The 21,176-nt window shown below is 45.1% G+C and overlaps 1 protein-coding gene across 2 annotated transcripts; it reads left to right on the forward strand.

Annotated features, from left to right (window-relative positions):
- Positions 1-2,400: 2,400 nt before the first annotated feature.
- LOC114245612 (uncharacterized) lies at positions 2,401-17,946 on the forward strand. 2 transcript variants are annotated; one of them, XM_028177844.2, is made up of 2 exons: positions 2,401-2,764; positions 15,759-17,946. In XM_028177844.2, exons 1-2 carry the CDS (start codon positions 2,591-2,593, stop codon positions 17,664-17,666), a joined length of 2,082 nt encoding a protein of 693 aa, XP_028033645.2. In that variant the 5' UTR covers positions 2,401-2,590; the 3' UTR covers positions 17,667-17,946. The 2 variants fall into 2 exon arrangements, with proteins under 2 accessions (XP_028033645.2, XP_028033646.2); XM_028177845.2 differs by lacking the exon at positions 15,759-17,946 and adding an exon at positions 13,049-14,976 and having other exon boundaries at positions 2,405-2,764.
- Positions 17,947-21,176: the final 3,230 nt, after the last annotated feature.

Below are 21,176 nucleotides of genomic sequence, written 5' to 3' on the forward strand. Positions count from 1 at the left end.
GATGTGACGGGCCGTTGCGTTAATTGCTTCTGAGTTGCCATAACATTGTGATACCAGACTCGGTACTAATGTGCGAAAAGTCGGATATTTGTTATTGTTTTACTTTATCATTTTATGTATTTTATATTGTAATTAGGGTTTGTATTGTTTTGTGGTTACCGAGAACTAGGTTTAGTTAAATTTAGTTTATTGTGGAAGTAACGAAAATACTCACAACAACAATGTTTAAAGACACTGCCTTAACTAGATATTGTTAAAAATAAAAAAAATAAAAATTGAAAAAATATTTATTGTATATTTTACTTATTTCATCAACGCAATCCGGTTTTAACCCGATGTACAATACTGGCCTAAACCTACGAAATTTCCGTTTACTATACAGAAGTTAAAGAGATTTTTTAATAATTGTAAATTATTTCTGTCAGTCAAAATATGCACCCACGGCACGATGCATATCTGCGAGCGCAGCGGTAATTTTTCGATGACCTTCTTCAAGAAGTCATGTGTACGGAAACCAATGAACTCTTCTACGGCATTTTGTACTGTCTCTCGGGTATTTTTTCGTTGCCAAAAAGTTGTTACATTAAGTACGTTTTAAATGGCCAGTAACGACAACTTCATAGGTAAAGATCTAATACCTATTATTATAAACTATTTGAACCTTTGGTCGTGGAGTACAAAAAAAAACTTGTAGCGTAATCACTAATATTTGAGAGGATGAAGTTTGTAGAGCTGTCCTCTCTGCATTGCACTCTCTAAGCTGCACTCTCTACCAAACCACTAAACCCTGCCCAGGACAGAGCCAGGTGAGGTAGGAAGAGAGACCGCAGTCAACAATGCAACCAGACACGCCGTTACCTCAAGGCTGCCTAGTCATCGGAGTCATTGACCAAAACGACTCGTCGGCTATCATGACCTGTCCCATCAGGCCGCCAGCGTTCCCGAATACGTCGTTAGACAAAAGCTAGCTTGCCGGATCTGAATGCGTCAAATCGACAAGCTAACGCTCTTTAATGTCTTCTTCGTGGCGCGCTAGAGTGCGTTAGCTAATGCGCGGCATGGTCCTCTCCGCTCGCCCAGAACCAGGCGCCAGAGATGGACAAAAGCCCTCTTGCCACTGGCTTGATGGCGGCGGGTCTATGTGGAGGCAGGTCACTCGAGCCGCTACGTACTGTTACATATGAACCTAACACTCCACGGTTCTCATACTCGAATAAGTAAGGACGATTCATTTATTCCCTGGTTAACGGGCAAGACATGAATCTTACCATTAGTTATGAAACTATTGGCAATGTTTCAGCTATACAAGACTAATAGTATAGTATATGAATAGCAGTAATTGAGCAAAGTAGTTTCTCGAGTCGATTACGGTCGCTAATTTTTATTTTCTAGTTAGTGGTTGTGTCCGCGACGACCGCGCGCGCTCCGTTCACTCATTTGCGTATAATCGGTGTGTTTTCACCGAGCGACGCGACACGCTCCGACACTCACGCATGCTCGCGGCTCGCTGCTCTAGAGATGAGACACGGGACGCACGAAGACACGAGCACAAGATCACACGGGCACACGACAAACAAACTTGAACTCAGGTGATTGCGTCAGGCTATCATGTAAATGGAATCAAGTGCAAAATCCGACACGCTTCCGAGAGTGAACGAGAGCCGCGAGACGAGACGAGGTTGCCGTGTACACACTCGTCCTTGCGCGGGCTCGTGGTGTCTCGACGAGCCTGTACAGCCGGCGTCAGTCTTTGTCGAACGCCTGTGCAACGTTTCGACATGTTCTTTGGAACAGAGCTATCGTGTAGGGTGCTTAGGATCAGTTAGCCCCAACGAGAATGTGCCCTGTAAGGCAGTGTCCAAGCGCATCTACGGAAGAATTTCGATTCTCTGTGTTTGTACTATATACTTCATGGGGAATGCTCTAAGGAATTCTTTGAGATGATCCCATCATCTCGTTTTAGTAATGTAGCTTTATCAAGGGGAAGAAGAAGGAGACAGCTCTTTCTTCAAACATGGTTACCGAAGAGTACTCAGCGGCTTGGCTGCGTCCCTGAAATCGGTAGCGATCATGAGCTGTGGTAACCACTCACCATCAAATGGACCGTCTGCTGGTCTACCACAAAATATTCAAGTAACGCTTTTCATATTTAATCTCTTCAGGAATGATTTTTTTAAAGAACAAAAACATGTATTTAATTTATTCTTTATTACGATTTGTTCTTTTAATTTTGATATCAACCCAATTAGCAAAAAAATATAATAATATTAATTGTGAATATTTATTAAAAAAAACGTTCATATAACGTGGCCATGTAGCGTAGAATTTAATTTTTAAATAACTAAGAAAAAAAACATACGGATATGTGTCAATGCTCCTGAATAGGTTCCTGAGAGGAAAGCAAATAATAGATTGACTTCACTTAGTGTGATCATCGACAGCCACAAAGAAGTGTCCCATCCCTAGTGTCACATACCGACAATCTCAAAGGAAACGGCGCGGCGGCGTAACATGCTACAATTGCATATCGTCTCGCGGACGAGCTGGACAAACAAACAAGCAACATTCGACGACGGACAGTGATGCGAACATGTCGAGCGAAGGATCGGTGATGTCGGGCGGGTCCCGCCTGCGGGAGCTCGGCCTCTACCGGACCATCGACGCCCGCACCGAGGAGTTCCTGCGGCTGTCCAAGCGCCGCCAGCTACGCCAGGGCTGCGCGTGTGCGGCGCTCTCGGCCGCCGTCACCGTCACCCTCGTCGTAGTGAGTACCGCCAACTCTTCCTCAATGTGGGACTTCTTCTCGGCAACTGTTGGACTAACTGCTTAATGTTTGTATGTATTTATGTACCAAACTGATGTGAGCAATAAATAGCCTAGATACGCGCGTCAATTTGGTGTTTGCACCACAACTCTCGACCCGACAACTCGGTTCGACCTTGCTCTGCTACTCCTGGGCTACGTATATGACGAAGCACTCCAAGGGAGCGGTAAAATCAATTTGACTGATTTCTTTTTCATCGTGCGATGCGTCGTGTGTTGTGATGTGAGAAATTCCTTAACGGTGTGTGCGTAACATATGTTTTGGATCATTATCGTGTTGGAATGTCCAAACATCGGGAAGTATGTCCTCAGAATAAGGTAACATTGTTTCTTCCTGTATATTTTTTTTATTGGGGTTGATCCATGTTTCTTTCTATCAGTTTAATAAGTCCAACACCATATCCAGAAAAGAACCTCCAAATGTTTCACATTTCCTTCATTATGTTTTAATGTCAAGTGCCGTGAAGCAGTAATGCGTTTCGGTTTGAAGGGCGGAGTAGCCGTTGTAACTATACTGAGAACTTAGAACTCACAACTTAAGGTGGGTGGCGACATTTACGTTGTAGATGTCTATGGACTCCGGTAACCACTTAACACCAGGTAGGCTGTGAGCTCGTCCTCATCATCATCATCATCATCAACAGCCCACAGTCGTCCACTGCTGGACATAGGCCTCTCCCAATCTACACCACTGAGCCCGGTCTGCTGCTCTCCTCATCCACTTGCCGGCCACCTTCATTCACCTCACTTCGATATGAGCTCGTCCTCATATCGAAGCAATAAAAAAAACTTCGTTCCAAAAAAAAAAGTAGCCAGTCATTCAGAAGCCGCGCTAAACAGTTGAAGTATAGGCAGAATCCACACTATTTCATAATTAACTGTATACTACTGTGTAATATTTTTACTGTGTAATAATTTTAATTAAATTAAATGATCCTTAAAAGATTTAATAGAGACATTACAGACAAATTCAAATTTATTGCGATATTCGATTTTAGTGAAAGCGTTACACAACACGGCTAAACGATGGCACTGATAAGAGCAATGAGTCTGTGGTAAAGACGATTTTAATGGGCAAGAAAGAAAGAAAATGAAGCATGTCCCTCTTTCTACAACAATACCTCTAAAATTTTCTGAGGTAGCATATTTCTATATTATCGTACCGTTTGAAAGTGCACTAGGGTACTTTGACGGTTGCGTATTAGATTTAACCATGTCATTGACATACAGGATGAAAAGCGTGGGGGAGAGCACCGCCAGCGTTAATGGTCATGGTATCGGAGCAACAACTGCCTGACATTGATGCTCCGCCCATCTAAAAAGCTAGCGATCCACTTGCAGTCTCTCGGGGATTCCGTAAGATGGCAAATTCGACAGAAGTGCCCTATGCCAGACCCGGTCGAAGGCCTTCGCGATATCCAGGCTTACAGCGAGAGCCTCGTCCTGGCTCTCCAAAACTTCAGCCCACCTGTGAGTAAGGTATACAAGAAGATCGCCAGCTGAGCTGAGCCAATTCTAGTAACTTGCTCCGACTTCGCCTAGCCCTCTTATAGGATCTAGAAGCGGCCTTGAATTTCCGCTTTTCCTCTGAGACTTTAGGGTCCTCCCCTCTCCTGTCCTGACGCATCATCCCATGCCGTGTATGCGGACCGTTTGAGGTGTGCAGTGTCCCTACTGGCGTTATTATACCAGGGTCTGCTGCGACCTCCAAGAGGAACTTAGAGGAAGGTTTGAACAATGTGGTCATCGTGGCCTAACGGATAAGACGTCCGGTGCATTCGTGTTGAAGCGATGCACCGGTGTTCGAATCCCGCAGGCGGGTACCAATTTTTCTAATGAAATACGTACTCAACAAATGTTCACGATTGACTTCCACGGTGAAGGAATAACATCGTGTAATAAAAATGAAACCCGCAAAATTATAATTTGCGTAATTACTGGTGGTAGGACCTCTTGTGAGTCCGCACGGGTAGGTACCACCGCCCCGCCTATTTCTGCCGTGAAGCAGTAATGCGTTTCGGTTTGAAGGGTGGGGCAGCCGTTGTGACTATACTGAGACCTTAGAACTATATCTCAAGGTGTGTGGCGCATTTACGTTGTAGATGTCTATGGGCTCCAGTAACCACTTAACATCAGGTGGGCTGTGAGCTCGTCCACACAGCTAAGCAATAAAAAAAAAAAAAAAAAATTACATCCCCTGAAGCACTACGTATTTAAGTCGGTCCGCACAGACGTCAGAATCACCAGAGGAAAGTAGAGTCATCTCCATGGGTAGAATGCGTAAAGCTTACGCAATCCATCCCAGTTTGATACAACCTAACTCTTCGACACACGGTCGTCGCTCGACGATCAGGACGAGAGAGTGGAATAGCAGCGCGGATAAGGCAGTGATCAGACGATCCAAGCGCAGCGTCGACCACCACACTGTGTCCGGCTGGATCGGTGGACAGTTCCATCACGTCTCCACTCTTTCTAAGTCAGGCGACGAATGTGCTTCGATTCAACCCGAGCGATGACACTTGGACTCTGCTGAAGCACACCATTTGATGTTTGACGAGTAGTTGCGGCTCGCATCCACTAGGTGGCACGCGTTCGCTTCGTTTGTCGCATCCGCATATATATAGGTATATACCTGATAATTGTAGATGCGTATCCTGATTTGTGCTCATAATACTCGTGTAAAGAGCGCGGCGGAGAGATCGGATAGCTCTATATATATATATATATATATCTATCGTGCGATCACACGCGTTATTCTAAAAATATAACAAGCAATTTTTTTACTGTGCAATTAAAACCAAACGTCAGGGATTGTTACAAAAATGGATTCATTGTAAACGCTGCCTTCATTGTAAATGATGCCATTCGTAATAAGGTGACACCTCCGACCGTGACTAATGCGAGTTTAGAGTTTAGTTTTTTTTTTTTTTTTTTTTATGATTGAAAGTTTACTGGTGGCCCGAAGGCCTTTCCAGTTTCACCAGGACAGGTGGGCGAGCAAAGGCTCAGCCAAGAGGGGTGGGACTTGCTAACAACTGCCCGAGCGCCTCCGAAGGAGACCTAACAACTCAAGAGCAATTGTTTCGCGAATGAATCTACCACCGGATCGGAATCGCGACCCGCTGAGAAGATCCGGCGAGAAACTCAGCGGGCTGATGCATGGGTTAGGTTGCACGTCGACCTCTTTGTCGAGTTCGACGAGTACGGTTACCGGGGTCCCTAAGCCTGCCCCTAGTATTAGAGCTGAAGGCATCTAATGCAAAGGTTATTAGATCTGATGGATCCGTAAGGACGTGTCTAGGGCGTCGACGGTGACTGGCTCCTGCATGATCAGGATTCGGGGAGTAGTCAGCGGCGGCAACGATAAGGCGATTATCATGACGCATAGCCTTATCGAAGTATCGTTCCGACGCTGACTTCATGTATTTCCGAATTGATTCGAGGCTCAGGTCGTCGTGTAGGTCAACGTTCCTCACGAACAACGGAGCCCCGACAGCTAACCTGCAAAAGCGGGATTGTAGGGATTGGAGGGTGTCTATGTGTGTGCAGGCCGCGTGAGCGAACACCACACTCGCGTAAGTCATGGCGGGCCTTATGCAAGTTTTGTAAAGTGTCACCTTGTTCCGAAGGGACATTTTACTCCGCTTACAGATCATGGGGTAGAGTCTACCGAGAATAAACGCGGCACGGTCACGGACTGATTTTATATGCGGGCGGAATGTCATCGATGCATCCAGGGTAACGCCCAGGTACTTGACCTTCCTGGCCCAGGGTATGGGTTGTCTAAAGAGAGTAATCGGGGGTGTGAGATTCCTCCTCCTAATCCAGGAGGAAATCCGTGTGGAGCTTCCCCTCTGAAATAGCACCGCAGTACTTTTCGCTGTACTTTTCGCTGGGTTGATGTCTATGCGCCAATTTCGGAACCACTGTCCTAGGGCTAGGGCTGCGCTCTGAAGCTTCTTCGCGATTAGGGACTTATTTCTACTAGAATAGTAAACAGTCGTGTCGTCGGCGAATAAAGCTAAATGGGTCGGCGGCGACCGGGGAATATCGTTGACGAATAAGCTAAATAGGAGGGGTGAGAGGACAGAGCCTTGCGGGACTCCAGCTGTGAGAGGTCGTGGGGAGGAGCGGGTTCCCTCGACTCGATATCGAAAAGAGCGGTTCGACAAGAAGTCCCGTATGATGAGCACGAGACTATCCGGCACGCCCATGTTGAATAGTTTGAAAATCAAACCATTGTGCCAGACTTTGTCGAACGCTTTTGCGACGTCGAAGAAGAGAGCTCCCGTGTATAACGGTTTTGGTCGATTAAGCCCCACAAGAATGTGCTCCGTGAGGCGGTGCACCTGTTGACCGCATGAGTGATTTGTACGGAATCCGAATTGTTCATCGATGAGAATGCCCTTGGATGAGACGAAATCTCTGAGGCGCTTGTAGAGCAGACGCTCATACAGCTTGCCTAGAGACATGAGGAGGCTAATCGGGCGGTAGCTCGTCGGATGATTTTTTGGTTTACCGGGTTTATGTATGCCGATAACGTCCGCTTCTTTCCACACCGCGGGAAAGATACAGTTCGCCATAGCGGCATTGAAAATAGATGCCAACATCACGATGAGTTGGACGGGTAGAAGTTTAATAACGCGGTTAGATATACCGTCGGAACCGGGAGCCTTGCGAGGACGTAGGTCTTTGATCAAGTCTTTAACTTCCATCGGGGTGACGGGTGGTAACGCATCCGAGGGTGGCAAGGAGGCTCTGCGTTCTACCTCACTGTCTACTAATTCTACATGAACAGGGTCCACGGATTGAGTGCTGGGCGTGCACTGGGTTTGCAATGTATCGGCCAGCAGCTCTGCTTTTTCGTCATCATCAAACGCCGCGAGTCGGCCTGAGGGGCCTACGAGGGGGGGCATAGTTACTACCGTATCCGATTTGAGAGTACGAGCTAAGCGGTAGTAAGACCTTTGGGAGGGCGCGAGTCCTTCTAAGAAATCAGACCATCTGGCATCTCGGACTTCGGCGATGCGAGACTTTACGTCGCGTTGTAGGGCACGCATTCGAATACGATTTTCGGCGGTAGGATACCTGTCGTAGGCGCGTATCGAGGCGTTCTTAGCTCTAAGGAGCTCCCTAATATCGTCGGACAATTTGAAGCGGTGAAGGAAGTCCTCCGCTACAACTTGTTTCGATGACCTATCTAATGTCGAGGTGATGTGTGATGTTAAGATGTCTATGGCTTCAGCGGTATCCTGAGGAGACGGGGTAGAGTCCGGGTTAAACGGGAGCGACGGTGGATCAGATTCAGCCAGGCTGATGCCCAGCGTGTGCCAATCCACCACAGTCCTCGTGACGGGAACGGAATCGGGAGCGCGACCGAGCTTCATAACGACGGGACGGTGGTCTGAATCTAACTCTGAAACTACTTCGATCGAGTGTAAGCGCAGAGTTACGTTTTTTAATAACGCTATGTCGAGTATATCCGGGCGATGCGCGATATTTAGCGGGTAGTGAGTCGGGGTTAGCGGAGCGACGATATCGAAGGCGAGATCATCGACTAACGCGTCAAGCTGCCTGCCATTTGGGGTTGTGGTGTGTGAGTTCCACCTGATGTGTTTACAATTTAGGTCGCCCGCCAGAATGACAGAGCTCCCCATACCGAGCAGCGCCTCGATATCACTGCTTAGAACGATCTTATCCGGTGGAAGATAAACGGACGCGATAACGATCGGCGCGTGTCCCGTCAGTGAGATTCGGCACACTGATGCTTCGATATTAGCGAGCGCGGGAGGATCGAGCGGAACGCAATGCAGGGCTCTTCTATAGTAAATGACGGTACCACCACCACGGGCAGAAAGCCTGTCGTTCCTGACCATGTTATAGTTCGCGATTTAGGGTCACGGCGCGCGGGCTTAAGTAGGGTCTCGTGCACTAAAAAGATATCAATTTGATGGTCACGCAAAAAGTCAGAAACCTGATCACGTTGATTTGCGAGACCGTAAGCGTTAAAAAATCCCATCGTCACGGATAGGGGCTTTATTCTACTTATATACGCCATTGATTACCGGCGGAGTGAGGGGAGGACGTACGTATTTAATGACGCGTATACGTCGGCGTATTCCTGCACAACGGCGATAAAGTGTTGTGCAGTGGAGGCAGCGCGAATGGCGTCGCCCAAAGCGTTAACGCGCTCAAAGTTGATCGACTGAAAGAAGTCGATCGCTAAAGCGAGATTTTCGGACGCGGTCGGAGGGCAAGTCGCGGGAGAGGGACGAGTCGCGGGGGCGGGACGAATCGCGGAGGAGGGAGTTGTGGCCGTGTTCGTGTACGGCAGCGGTTTCGCCCAGACCGAGACACTGGGCACCGCCGCCGGAACGAACGCTGGCTTAGCCTGCGACGCAGAGGGTGCCGAGGCTTTGATGTCTGGGCCGGAAGCTCGGAGGCGGTTTTGGCGGGCGACGCGGCGATTTATTTTCGGGGCTCGGGGGCATCCGCGGTAATTTGCGGGGTGACCCTGTGTTCGACACAGGACGCAGCTAGGCGGTTCCGTCGCGGTTTTTTGATCGCGAGTGCATAGGGCCGTAGCGTGATCGCCTAAACATTTGACGCATCGGGGGCGCGCGTGGCAGTTACGGGAAGAGTGCCCGTACAGTTGACAGTTATGGCACTGGCTAGGAGTGCCTTTTTTATGGGGGGCTTCGACGGCGATACCGGAGAGCCTACAGACGGTCTGTGTGTTGAAGATTTTCTTACCCTCGGGGGTAGGCTGGAGAGCGACTAAATCCATATTATATGGCTCCCTACCGCGACCGGTGTGCATACGGTGCACAGAATTCACTGGTAGGCCTTGTTCTAACAGGTCGACTTTTACGAGCTCTACATCTAACTCTTTAGGGATTCGTTCGCGGCTTTGCTAATTTTAGCGGCCGCGGGAGCTCGAGACTCCGCGGCACGCTTCTTACCCTTTTGTACCAGGGTAAATCCATCCGTCGATGAGGCGGGGGCGAGGTCGACCTCCATCTCCGAGTCAGAGTCGGAGGACGAGGAGGCGGGCGCAGGTGACCTACGAGGAGGTGTTTTGGAGGGCGCGACGGAGGCCGCGGATGATCGCACAGCTGGAACGGTGGCCACGGCGGACGACGCAGCAGTTTTACTCGCCAGTATAGGCGACGCGGGAACGGCAGGCACGACGGAGGCTGCGGTGCTCGATGCAGAAGCTTTGCACGCAGGTACAGGCGACGCAGGAGCAGCGAGGTCGGCGGAGTCCACGAGAGGGCTTGCTGTGTGGTCGGCCTTGAAGGCCAGAAACTCGGAAGTGAGCTTTGGGTAGTGAAGCCGGAGAAATTCCGCGAATACAGCGTCCATTATGGATACGTGCCCAGGTGGGGCTGCCCCGGGACTTTGAATACACTCGCCTTGCGGCGAGGCCCCAACTTCTCGGAACTGAGCGGTTCTATTGAACACAGGTGGCGATGCGGCGTGATTACTACAGGACAAAGAAAAAACACAAAAAAACAGGAATAACAAAAGGAAACACAACAAATAAACACTTCCTGGAAAACGGTTTGTCGGCAGATGTACCACGAACACAGAAATAATAAAAAGAAACAAAACAAATAAAAACTTCCAGAAAAAACACTTGGTCGGCAGATGTACCACGAACACAGGCCGCGCGAACAATGGCCGGGCTAACAAAAGCCGGGCGAACAAAGGCCGGGCGATCGAGTGGTCGATGGGCACGTCCGCACGTGACGGGTGCCTCTATCGGAATGAGAGTTTAGTCCCGCGGCCCGCACCCCTAGCACATAGACTTCCTACAAACCCTTCAATTTCGCTGCCTGAATATGGATCTTTTATTTGTATTTTTTATTGCACTGACGGATGGAGGAAAGTTATATATGTAAAATACAAAAGAACATAAAATAAATCAAGTGTGATCGAGCTTCAATAATTGGGAAGTAAAACGAGCTGTTTGTTAATAAACTCTCAGAAACTCGACATAACTATATACACTATCAAATAAAAATAGTCACCGCTGTAGTACAGCACATCGCGTGGAGCGAAGCCCTCTGACACTTCAAACTGGAACAAATTAAGGCTAAGTTCATATGACCGTACATGAAGTACAAGATCAATCTAAACAGTGTTTATTGTCAGTATTGTTCACATAACCACGCACCACGCGGCACCACGCGGCACCACGCGGCACCACGCGGCACCACGCGGCACCACGCGGCACCACGCGGCACCACGCGGCACTGCGAGCTTCGCGCAGGCTCTTGTACCGCGCGAGCTACAAGTTCTCAAAACTGTATCGACATTTACAGTTTTCAACGCTATCATATAAAAAATCAAAGGTGCAACTGACATTCTAAACTAGTTAAAAAAATTCTTCGTGTAGTCTCAGGTGGGGATCTAAAGTTACAAAAAAAGAAAGTATTTCACTTAGAACAAGATGCACCCAGTATCGTCTTTGTCTTCTTCTCCGACGTCTCAGTTTTCGGTATAAAATCCATAATTGCCTCTTCCACGTCCATTCTCCAATCTTGATTCCAGACTGTCGCGCGTACATATTCTGTCGTGTGAATGCTTCCACCGCGCGCGCGGTCATATGAATTTAGCCTAAATCAGCGAATCCGCATATTGATTAACTTAGAAATACTCAACCCAAGACAAATACCGAGATGGCAAATACTATTTCTGTCTCTCTCGTACCTATAGGTACTTTTTACCTTTTATTAGGTACTTATAATATTAAGTTATGTTATAATACTAAGCCGGATCAGTATTATGCATATTGAGTATTATTTCTACTATAAGATATAATTCCCATGCACCACATACTCACCCGGGAATCTGCAATGTAAACTATACTATGTATAAAACTGGGCTTCACTCGGACAGGGCAGGGGGATCGTGTGGGTGGCTGCCACTAGTGCGGCGACATGGTCCTCCAATATTTAAATTATGTCTATATATATATGTTGGCACACGTCAGGAATGGCTGAGCGGTAGGTTCCGTTATCACTCGTATTCGATTGAACTCAGTTTAGTCAATAAAACTTTTTGAATAATAATTATTGAAACTCAACACACACAACTTTCACAATGACAGGGTAAACCGACAGTTTCGTTCCACATACCGACAGACCGACTGACTGACTGACTGACTGACTGACTGTCAGAGACTCACTGACTGAGACGGACGGAATGACTGTCTGACACGGAATGCCACGACTCTGTCCACGTATCGCTATTTTATACTGTGGCGTTACGGAGTCTACCCTTCATTTTGTGATATTTATCAAAACAACATTTCATCATTTAAAATAATAATCAAAACCACCGTCTTAATATTACTAAAAGTCGTTATCCACGACATATATATATTTGTATATTTGCCTGAAGCCTGAAGACAAAGTCATAAATATCGACATTGAATTAAAGAATGGACTGAGATGGTAACACGAAGCCTGTGTTTATTTCATTGGTATTGATAGGTGATAACCTAGAAATGTTAATGGTGAACATTCGTATGTGACTTAATTATTAATTCGTATTTTTTGTAAGAATAGTTTATTTAGTAAAAGCACAACTACAAAAGTAGTTGATCAAAAACTTATAATAGTGACAAGCGGGTTATAAAGATGGATAGTTGCGCTTGACAGATCTCTGGTGGCTAACAGCACTACGGCGTGTTGCGATAACTCCGGGCTGCTAATGTATTTAATCTACTCGTACACGAGCAGGTAACAAAGTCCGGTCACAGTACAATCCTGATCTTTGTGTTTGAAGTGAAACTTCCTATGCGACTTCCAACAAGGTTGCGTTAAACGTTTAACGCTACCATGGAATAGAAAGAAACAGAGCGAGAGTGAATGCGTGGCACTCGAACGCATGCGCGTAGTATTCTTGTTACAGGCCAGCGCGAGCGCTAGCAACGAGTAGCGTCCAATATTTTAAGAAAGTATTAAAATATATATTATTATTACAAGAGCAATCTGATTTAAGGATGAAAAATGAAGAAAAACACAATACTGTACATCGAAAAAGAAGTTTCACTTCATTCACCTGCACCATATTGCACGCGCACTGTTTTTTCTCATCCACTAACCCAAATACAGCTGTTGTTTACATTTTACATGTTTTACGTTGCTTCATTCATATTGTAATTAAATGAATTTAATGTTAAATCAGAAATTTAATAAGACGTTTTAAATTACAGACGGTACTTCTCGTGTACGAGTACAGTTTGCATCCTCAAAGGAACAACAGCAAGAACTTTATGCTGAACCCAAAGTGGCTGGGCTTCAATAACAGCGTCGCAGAGAACCTCGACGATCCCCTACCCACTACATTTGTATCTGATAAAGCAACTGTCAAACTTCTTCCACTGCTATTGAAGGCGCTAACGAGTAATTCCATTAAAACAAATAACAATAATTCAAACATCAACGAAGACGGCATGAACGGACATTATGATGGCACGATGACCCCGCGCGCGCATCTTGAGAAGACACAGGGCAAACTTCTCTACACAGCTAAACCAAAAACGTTACCCGTTTCATACTACCGGCATCCAATGAAAACCACCGAATACTACACAAAATATAAGAAAATAAGGGACTATCAGAGAATATTCAATTATTTTCATAAAATGATCAGCGATAGAGCAAATTTTGACACTCTTTCATTAGTGAAAAGGGATTTTCAGAAGTTCAAGACACCGCTCCGAGACCATAAACGACAAGATATAAAACGAAATTCTGATGAACATGGCTATAGAGATACCCAAAAAACTTCTGACTGTCTCTGTTTGGAGAAAATTTATTTACTCTTGCGCAAGCTTATAATAGGTTTAAATCAAGTTGTACCACATTTAAAAGCCATAACACAATCATGTAATTCTCAAGAAACAAAAAATAAATTGGGACCTAAAGGACAACTTATTGAGAGTCTCAGACTTATTAGTCGGGCCACGAACACAAATAAAACTAATAAAGTGCCAAGCTTACCCGCGACAAATATTTCGTGGCCAAATGAAATTAAAGACAAAAATAACATAAACCAACAAAAGCTCAGCGGTGACAACAGGATACATAATGATCCTCAAACTTCAATTGCCACTCCAGTACTGAAGGTTACTAAGAAGCAAAGTACCCATCACAAACAGAATCACCCGAGAGTAACCACGCCTGGCCGCACTGGAGCTGCAACTCCTTCTACTCACGAAACTGCAACGTCTGAGATGTTTATGCATTCTGATAAAAAAGCATATAAACCAAAAAGTTCCGCCGTTCGCAAAGTTTTGAACGAATCTTATCAAAAATATTCTAAGCTCAGTACAGAAGAATACGAAGAATACTTTAATCCAACACGAGCAGTTACAAATTTGGATTTTGTGGACGATACTTTAAGTTTAATGAAAAATAAACTAACGTACGATGAAAATCACAAAATGCATGTTAAAAAAACAGAAATAATAAATGAGGGAATTCAAAAAGCTCCAACGTACCCAGGACGAAATAAAAATGATCCCATTGCAGAAAACAAAAATATAACTTCATCGACGAGAAAATCAATACTTTATAGCCACCATACGACAGAAAACATCAACAATGTTACAGTGAAAGAAAGCTTTAATAGCGAACACAACGATCCAAAATTTCAAGTTATCAGTACGACCTATCAAATAGCTAATTCTAATCAAAGCAATGAAACTAAATTCTATAACATCAAAACATTCATCAAAAACTCTACTTTGGCAGCAGCCGACGGGCGGGGGGACTTATACACCGTAGAGGAAATCCTGAGCTGGGATAATGTTGTAGTTGATGAAGAAAACTTCATTGGGCACGATGAATTTCAAGAGAACGACTTCTTCAAGCTAATTCTTAATACTAATAATATAACAGCACCTAAAGTACTCGTGGACAACGACAGAGCTAATGCAACTCTTCTCAATTTGTCCACCACATACAGTTCAATGATACCACACGACAAGCCGGCTTATCTAGAGATACAGAGAGAATGGAAACGTGACGAACAAACAGACTTTGATGTAGATAATGTTAACAATAATGTTTATGATTTCTTGAATTCTTAATATTTCAATTTTATGTTGTAAAGTAAACTTTGCAGTGTATGATGAAATACAGCGTTTTATTGAAAACATTCAAATTCATAAAAAAAAGACGTGTGGCACTCGGAGACTGCGGCGGTAAAGCTATTGCATAGCATTTTTTATCAACTTATGCAATTATAAATCGACAATAATAATTTAATATTAAAACAACAATAAAATAAGATCCGGCGAGAAAATCAGTGGGCTAACTTTAAATAAATCTGCTACATTGTGAGTATTCCATTTTGACCGCGCACTCACTAGAGGGCGCTACATGGGATAGAGACACGCCTTTGGATGCTAGTTCTAACTCTTATTCGCCCAGAATCAACGGTTTAGCTAGTTTATTTTTAATGCCACTCCAATCACTGAATGAGTAGTAGGAGTAGTAATAAAATTCTTCGATTAAGCGATAGAAAATGGCACGCCCAACGCATTGTAATGTGATATAATTTTCTATTTTACAATTCCGTTTGTCGCCGATAGATGGCGCTTGACGCAAAAGCTGAATCGCGCTATCGTTGTGTTACCCACGAAATTATATCACATATTTTGATAGTACATAAATCGGTATTTAGACTTCTTACTTTAAACACTACACAAGCGCAACGTGTGAATGCGTTGAACGAGAGCTACATAGTAGGCGTAGTGAGGGGTGGAAGGCTTTTTTCGTTACGGAATTTCAAGATTTCGCTCTCAAGTCGCGCTCAAGGCCCGCGTTAAAATCTATACAATAGCTTGACATTTACTGAAAAGTAACTTCGAACTGGTTAATAGTGAACAACTGTAAATTATTTAATGTGTTTTGCAGGTTACAATACTAATTTATGAACATATAATTGCTGTAGAATGGACTACAATACAAAATCCAAAAACTGAGGACATAAAATACATGGCCTCCGAGCACCCCATGGCCGACAGACTCGACCGAAGCTACTTCGGATTTGATCAAGACTATTACGAACGAATGCCGCTACTAGTCAACGCCCTCCAAGAAAACAGTTATATCGACCCTGCCGTTGAATTTATTCCGGCGTCAAAAACAGCTAACCAGATCCACGGAAACGTCAGGCCACCGACCTCCACTGTGGGCAATTACAGGCAGAACGCCTTTAGAAGAACCAGTCCCAGACCTTTTTTATTTGAATACAGAACCTCGACTCCTCTCCCATACAGCAAGACGTATGGCTCCAGGAGTTGGGTAGAAAAATATCGCAATGCACAAAGATTGCAAAACATCAGACAAATTATAAAGTACTTGGAAAAAACTATTAATGCTAAGTCTGGGGATGTGTACTCGTACACGAAGCCGGGCGGCGCGCCGGTCGCGTTCACCGGTGTGTACATGGAGCACAGCTTGGATAATCAAAATTCTCATAGAAGCAAAGACTTAATCACACAAGATTCGACGATGGTTGAAATAAAAAAATCCAATCACCAACCTGATCCTTTGTTCAATTTCAAACCGGAAAATCCCGGAGAAGTAAATCTTCTAGCTGACGCTTTCTTTAGGTTTTCTCCGTGGCAATTCCAAAAATCTGTAGAAACTTCTAATAAAACTCCGATTGTTAGAAAAAGTTTCAACAGCAAAAGATATTACAATACCAAAATTCAAAACCAAAACACAACACGAGGTGACAACGCATCATCTACTGCCGCCGACTCATTCAGTGTTATACTTAATTTGTTTCCGCTCAGCGCAAAGACAAAGGGAGACGTGCGTGCTGAAGACGCTACAGCTAAACAACTTTCTAACTTAGACACTCTTTACATCACTACATCACGGCCCATTTTTCAGTTCAAGAGGAAGCCGACTATCTCTGTTCCGCGCACTTTTGTCCGAAGGAAACCGCGGGTTTTATACAAGCACAAAGACATTTATTCAACTAATAAAATAGCATCTATGCAAAGCAGGGACGCAAACAAAACCCAACTAGTAGCAGATGTCGATCCCAGTATCAGCATCGGCACAAATATTATACTTCACGTAAACGTGCATCCCAAAGATACACAAATGAAAAACACACTGCTAAAAGATTTAAATATTGATCCTGCAACACAAGATATGACCCAGCCAACGCCCACGACGATGGCAGCTCCAACAACCATCACCTTGTCGACCCATCAAGTCAATGACTTCCACATAGATAGTTCCGGAATAGTTCCAGAAGCCGAGAGAAGAGCGACAACACTGCCGGGGCCAAAAGTTACTGAATTGAATATTATGCCGTCCTTGGATACGAGTGAGACTCAACGGGACCAGTCCACAGTGACACCCTGGACTGGACCTACAGAAGTGCTCAGATTCAGTCATGAAGACGCAAAGGTACCTGAGCAATACGGTATTCAATTACAAAAATATAAAATCGAGGAGGCTGCTGCCGCAAATACCAGAAAGGCTTTTCGCGGGCAAAGTCAGCCTCCCGACGAAGAGAAGGAAATTATTATCATCAAACTAAAAAATGAAAATATCACGGAGGTTACGACGGACCCGTCCACAACAGATGTTGGGGAGAGCACGCCGCGCTGGACGTACGTGCCGCTGTTGAACGGTCATTACAGGAGCACGAAGCAGAGCGCGAGCAGCCCCTCCCTGCGGACGCGCTCCCGGGAAGACCAGAGCATCAGGCAACGACCGCCCGGATATGTGCCCGTGTATGTTGAAATCAATCGTAACAAGACTACCGCGATCCACACAATCTCCAATGATGATGAGTGATACCCCCAGCCTCTCTTCAGTGCTTAGTACTGTCCCACCGACTGTGCTCTCTCGTCTATTTACTTTGTTAGATGCGCCTTATTTTCAGTGTTCATAGAAAATGTGTATTATATACCAGGGCTACGCAATATATTATTTAGGGTGCACTTAGTAAATAAAATATCTTTTTTATTTTATTTCAAATACTTATGTGTCACCCAGTGCGTTTAGATCATGGTTGATTAATGATGAATCATGTGTACATTTTAATATACCATTAAATAATTTAATTAAAATGTTATTTGTCTTTTAGTTTTTGTTATTAAAATATCCTTAAACAACCAATTGACCCTTCACGCACCCCTTAATGCGTAGATGGGTAAACGAGATCATGGCCTGCCGTTAAGTGGTTATCGGGGCCCATACACATCAATAACGTAAATGACACCATCCATCCTCAGACATGAGTTCCAAGTAGGAAGTACAATGGTTGCCTCCCCCCCTCCTCAAGCCGAGACGTTTTACTGCTTCGAGATGCGATGGAAATAGGCATGGCAGTGGTACATGTAGCGGATGAATATTATAGAATACAAGTTATTGGATAAATGTCTGAATCTCGCTAACGAGATTTTCAAGATAGGTTTGCATAAATTCAAGTTCCGACGGCCTGACATTTGGGCTGTCAGTTGAAGACCTTCCCGAGCAAACGGAACAGGCGTCCTACGGCCAGTAGGTTGAATGTCTGTTTTAGATAGTAGGGTCGGGGTCAACACCTAGCCGACTCTATTATCTTTTGTGTTGATCAATCCTTCATCCAAAAGTTCAATAGCGTAATTTCTAGCTTTTTAATGAGAACAATTATAATTTTTACACTGCTGAAGTGAGTATCCCCAAGAAGAGACTGCCTCCTCGCAGTGGCCAGAGCTGGATGAACGCCTTCCTCCAACCCGCGGCTCCGTCCCCGGCACCGAGTTTTTTTTTTTTTTTTATAACAGCTAAGAGGCAAACGAGCAAGACGGGTCACCTGATGGTAAGTGATTCACCGCCACCCACGGTCACCAGCGACGCCAGTGCGTTGCCTACCCTTCAGGTAAGAATATGCTCTTTGCTTCAATAACCCAACGTCGCAGTTGTTGGGGAAGACCGCTGATGGCAACGAATTCCAGAGATTTACTGTGCGTGGCAGAAAACTGTTTTCACTACTAAACTCAGAACTAAACTAACCTAAAACGACCAATATCAAATTAAGCAACTACTGGAAAGCCCTCTGCAAGAGTTAAGAATATTTCTTTCTCACCTCTTGCTCCGTTGGTTTGAAAGGCGCTTTCCGAGTCCCGACAATATATAAAAACATATTTAAAAGGATGGGACTTGATTATAGTCGAAGCCGAATAATCATAACAAAAATCGAACGTAATCAGTTTAAAATTACTTTAATTAAATTAGGTACATTTTCTTTATTTCATTACGCATACAAAAAATAAAGACACGGTCTGTTCTGAGATTCTTCTTCATTATTTTGAATTTCGGCAAAATTTTAACTTTATAGTCTAAATTTGATAACTCGTTCCTTGGCATAAAATTTATTACAACAAAGTCGCCAAATATTTTAAGAGATACGACGCTTCATGGTTTCAAATAATAAAACGATGGGAGTTTGAAATTTCTCCACACAGCAACATCAGTAGGTACTGACTTGATGATTAGCCGGTGTTCAGTAATTCAAGTACGTTTTTTTAAATCCTTATTTTTTTTAAGATATGTAAGTAATAACATTTTTAAAAGAGCAAGACTTGCGTTTCTTGCCGATTCAGCGGTGGAAGGGCATCCCGAATTAGCTAAACGATGTTCTTGTTGAATGAGCTCCAGACGAGTTTTAGAAGAGCTCTATTCAATAATATGTTAAGAGATAAGTTAATATCCGATCTTCCGGCCGAATGTACCATTTGTTTTCGGTCAGGAGCCGAACCTCACACGAGGTGTCCGCGCCCAGGGGGCACGATCCTGGGAGCAGACCGTGGGCCAAGGTGTTTTAGGGACTCAAAAACCAATAATAGTATTTTTATGCAGGCCGATATCATCATCAGCCCACACGTCTACTGGACATAGGCTTCTCCCAATCCACTTCTTGCCGGCCACCGTTCGGAGGTCATCGCTCCACCTAGCTAGGGGGCGTCCCGAGTTACGTCATTCGCTGCGCAGCCTCCACTCGAGAACCCGTCCGCTCCAGCGATCGTCAGTTCTACAACATACATGGCCATACGAACATGCGAACATACGACTCACCTAATGGTTAGTAGTCACTCTCGCTCTTGACGTCAGCAGCAATGCCGTACACACATTGAAGTCAGTGCCTACCATTGACTATTTTTTTTTTTTTTTTTTATAACAACTAAGAGGCAAACGAGCAAGACGGGTCACCTGATGGTAAGTGATTCACCGCCGCCCACGTCACCAGCGTTTACGCCAGTGCGTTGCCTACCCTTCAGATAAGAATATGCTCTTTTCTTGAATAACCCAATGTCGCAGTTGTTGGGGAAGACCGCTGATGGCAACGAATTCCAGAGATTTACTGTGCGTGGCAGAAAACTGTTTTTAAAACGCATTGTAGTGGAACGCCAACCATCCAGATGGTGCGGATGATAGTTCCGGAGAGACGATCGGTTGCGAAAATCAGCGGCTTCTATTAAATTGAACAACTCCTCGGAACACTCCCCATTGTAAATTTTGTAAAGTATGCATAGGGAAGATAGATCCCTACGCAGTGCCAAAGGATCTAGCCGATCGGCAAGTACAGGATCGTCGACAATCCGAGATGCCCTACGTTGGATTCGGTCAAAGGGAGATAGCTGATAACCCGGAGCCCCGGCCCAAAGGTGGCAACAATACTCCATGTGAGGCCGCACCTGCGCCTTATACAGCTTAAGGCGGTGAGCTGGCTTGAAGTACTGTTTGGCCCTGTTGAGTACTCCGAGTTTTTTGGAGGCCATTTTAGCCTTGCTCTCCAAATGACCGCCAAACTGGACAACACTCGAAATGTCTACGCCCAGAATGCCCATGTTCGGCTTGGCACAAAGGTGAGTGTTTCCGAAGAGTGGCGATGCGACAAAGGGGGCTTTTTTAGCGGTGAACGCGCAAACTTGAGTCTTAGAAGGGTTAAACTGGACTAGATTTAGTCCCCCCCAATCGGAAATCTTCACAAGGGACTACTCCGCAAACCTCTAAAAGAGAACATCTCATAGCTCCGTACACTTTTTTTTTATGATTGAAGGATTACTGGTGGCCCGGAGGCCTTTCCAGTTTCACCAGGACAGGTGGGCGAGCAAAGGCTCAGCCAGGAGGTGTGGGATTTGCTAACAGCTACCCGAGCGCCTCCGAAGGAGATCTAACAGCTCAAGAGTAGCTGCTTCGCGAATGAATCTACTACCGGATCGGAATCGCGACCCGCTGAGAAGATCCGGCGAGAAACTCAGCGAGCTTATTCATGGGTTAGGTTGCACGGCGAACTCTTTGTCGAGTTCGACGAGTACG

Source organism: Bombyx mandarina, chromosome 22 (genome assembly GCF_030267445.1).
Source record: "Bombyx mandarina strain Sakado chromosome 22, ASM3026744v2".
NCBI lineage: Eukaryota > Metazoa > Arthropoda > Insecta > Lepidoptera > Bombycidae > Bombyx > Bombyx mandarina.

Coding starts and splice junctions, on each gene's coding strand:
- LOC114245612 (XM_028177844.2), top strand. CDS start 2,591: ATGTCGAGCGAAGGATCGGTGATGTCGGGCGGGTCCCGCCTGCGGGAG. Junction 2,765..15,758: donor TCACCGTCACCCTCGTCGTA/GTGAGTACCGCC, acceptor TGTGTTTTGCAG/GTTACAATACTAATTTATGA.